Source organism: Seriola lalandi, unplaced genomic scaffold, assembly GCF_002814215.2.
Source record: "Seriola lalandi dorsalis isolate HSWRI2012SDOR001 ecotype SW California unplaced genomic scaffold, Sedor1 jcf7180002054695, whole genome shotgun sequence".
Lineage (NCBI taxonomy): Eukaryota > Metazoa > Chordata > Actinopteri > Carangiformes > Carangidae > Seriola > Seriola lalandi.
The window spans coordinates 1234878-1236894 of record NW_019525248.1 but is presented as its reverse complement, the minus strand read 5'-3'; the positions used below and the strand labels follow the sequence as shown (position 1 = coordinate 1236894).

The 2017-nt window shown below is 41.2% G+C and overlaps 1 protein-coding gene across 1 annotated transcript in view; it reads right to left on the bottom strand.

Annotated features, from left to right (window-relative positions):
- The window catches only part of LOC147818094 (uncharacterized), a 4895-nt gene that overhangs the window by 488 nt on the left and 2390 nt on the right, over positions 1 to 2017 (bottom strand). The window contains exon 4 of the mRNA XM_087178695.1: positions 1896 to 2007. Within this exon, the coding sequence (XP_087034821.1) occupies positions 1896 to 2007 (112 nt within the window). The remainder of the gene's footprint in view (positions 1 to 1895; positions 2008 to 2017) is intronic.

Here is a 2017-nt window from a genome sequence, read left to right as displayed (position 1 = left end):
AGACTGACAGAGCTCCAGGCTGTACTGCAAGAGGAGATGAGCTTATTTGACAAACCCACTCGTGGAACCTCTATGGATGAATTTAAAGAGATGCTGCACAATTTCCAAAAGGTTGTTTTTTGCTCAGCAATTACAATCTCTCATCATAGTGTATTATATGGAACAACTACTGCCATACAGAGCAGAACCTGATCTAATCAAACACTCTTTCATTGAGTGTAACAAGCACACAAACTAGGAAATAGTTTGTGTATCAATGTGTTTGATATGTCTTGGATACAGAAATGTTAAATGTCTATGACAAACATGCAGACTGTTTAAATCAAATATTTTGATATCAATATATTTTTTATTTAAACCACATTTACCATTACTTGCAGGCTAAGCTTGGTGAGCAGCCATCTTTGAACACCTTGGTGGACAGGGTCATCACTCTGGCTTATATTAATCAGGACGGCAAAGTGTCTCTAGCAGAGGCCAAGTCTATCAGGGCTTTTCTCCAGATCAATGAATTCCTTCTAATGGTGGCGCTGCAGGAGAAGGAGCACACGCCCAAGCTGCTTGGCTTCTGTGGAGACTTGTATGTGACAGAACATGTGGGCCACAGCTCCCTCTACAGGATAGAGGTGCCTCATTACCTGCAGGCTCTGGTCCCATTAGATTTCAAGGCTGTGTGTAATTTCCATTTCTTTTATTTATTTATTTCATTAAATGTCTTAGTCCTTTGCACTTATGGGCAAACTATGTTTCTTTGTGAAAGCCAGATTCAAAAAGGCTTCATTATTGGCTCATAGTCTATCATAAAATGTATGTATATGTAAGTTTAAGTAACCACTATTCCTACGTTGTCAAGTTTACACACATTAGACAACTATAACTGACCACAGAATCAAATAATTTATGAATAATTAATGACGTTATCATGTTAAAACTCATTTCTTTACAAAAAGAATTAGTATAAGTTGAATATCTTTTAAATGCTTTTCATTTATTGCTTAAAGAATGTGGGGAGAAACCGGAGCACCCGGAGGAAACCCACAGGAGATAGGAGATAGGGAGAGGAGAAAGGAGACAGGAGAGAGGAGAAAAGATGAGTATTACATGTCATCGAAATGACATGAACTGCGTTTTTTGGAGAATGTGGGAAGAAACCGGAGGACCCGGAGGAAACCCATAGGAGAGAGGAGACATGAGAAAGGAAAGAGGAGACAAGCAGGAGAGAGGAGATAGAGGAGAGAGGGCTATTCATAATATTTACCTTGAAGTAAAAGAGAAAAAAAAAGACATTTTTTTCCTTCAAGATGAATATTACATGTCGTCTAAATGACAACTCTATTTCCTTATCGGAAGATGTTGGAGATGCCTTTTCTCATAGAAGAGAAGAATCTGGAGATGGCGTTGCGTGGATTTGGTGATGTCAGTTGTCTTTTGAAAGAGGAAGCAATGTAGTTTGCAAGTTGTGGTTCCTGTAACTTCATGGAAATCAGAACCATCTCTGCACAGCGCCACTTCTTACAAAGGTCCTTGAAAATGGTCTTGTCGAGGTGTTGAACTGTCTCTGGGGTAATGTGGAAATTGGTGCCTTTGACTTCAGCCCATGTTTTTTCAAACAGATGTTGAATGATGACACCTGAGTCTTCAGAAAAGTTAACTTTTGCCTTTCTGAATGCGCGGGTAACGAGTTTTTCCACGAGAACCCTGACAGACATTTTGTTTTTTTCTGCCTGTGCTCTTGAACCCTGCAGAGGTTCAGACTCACAAACTGAGGCAGACGCTGCAGCAGCTGCCTCACAAATTGAGACTGACGCAGACGCTGCAGCAGCTGCCAAAGGTGCTGTTTCCTCTTGGAGCTGTAATGATGCCAATGGCTCAGTGTCCATTAAAGCAAGTGTCACCCTGCGACTGTGGCCGGCAGCCTGAGTTTTCAGCCACCAGCTAATCAGTGCTTGGAAACAAACCACTCTGCTCTGTATGTCAAGATACATGTTGGGATGGGACTGAGGTGGTCTTGGAATTA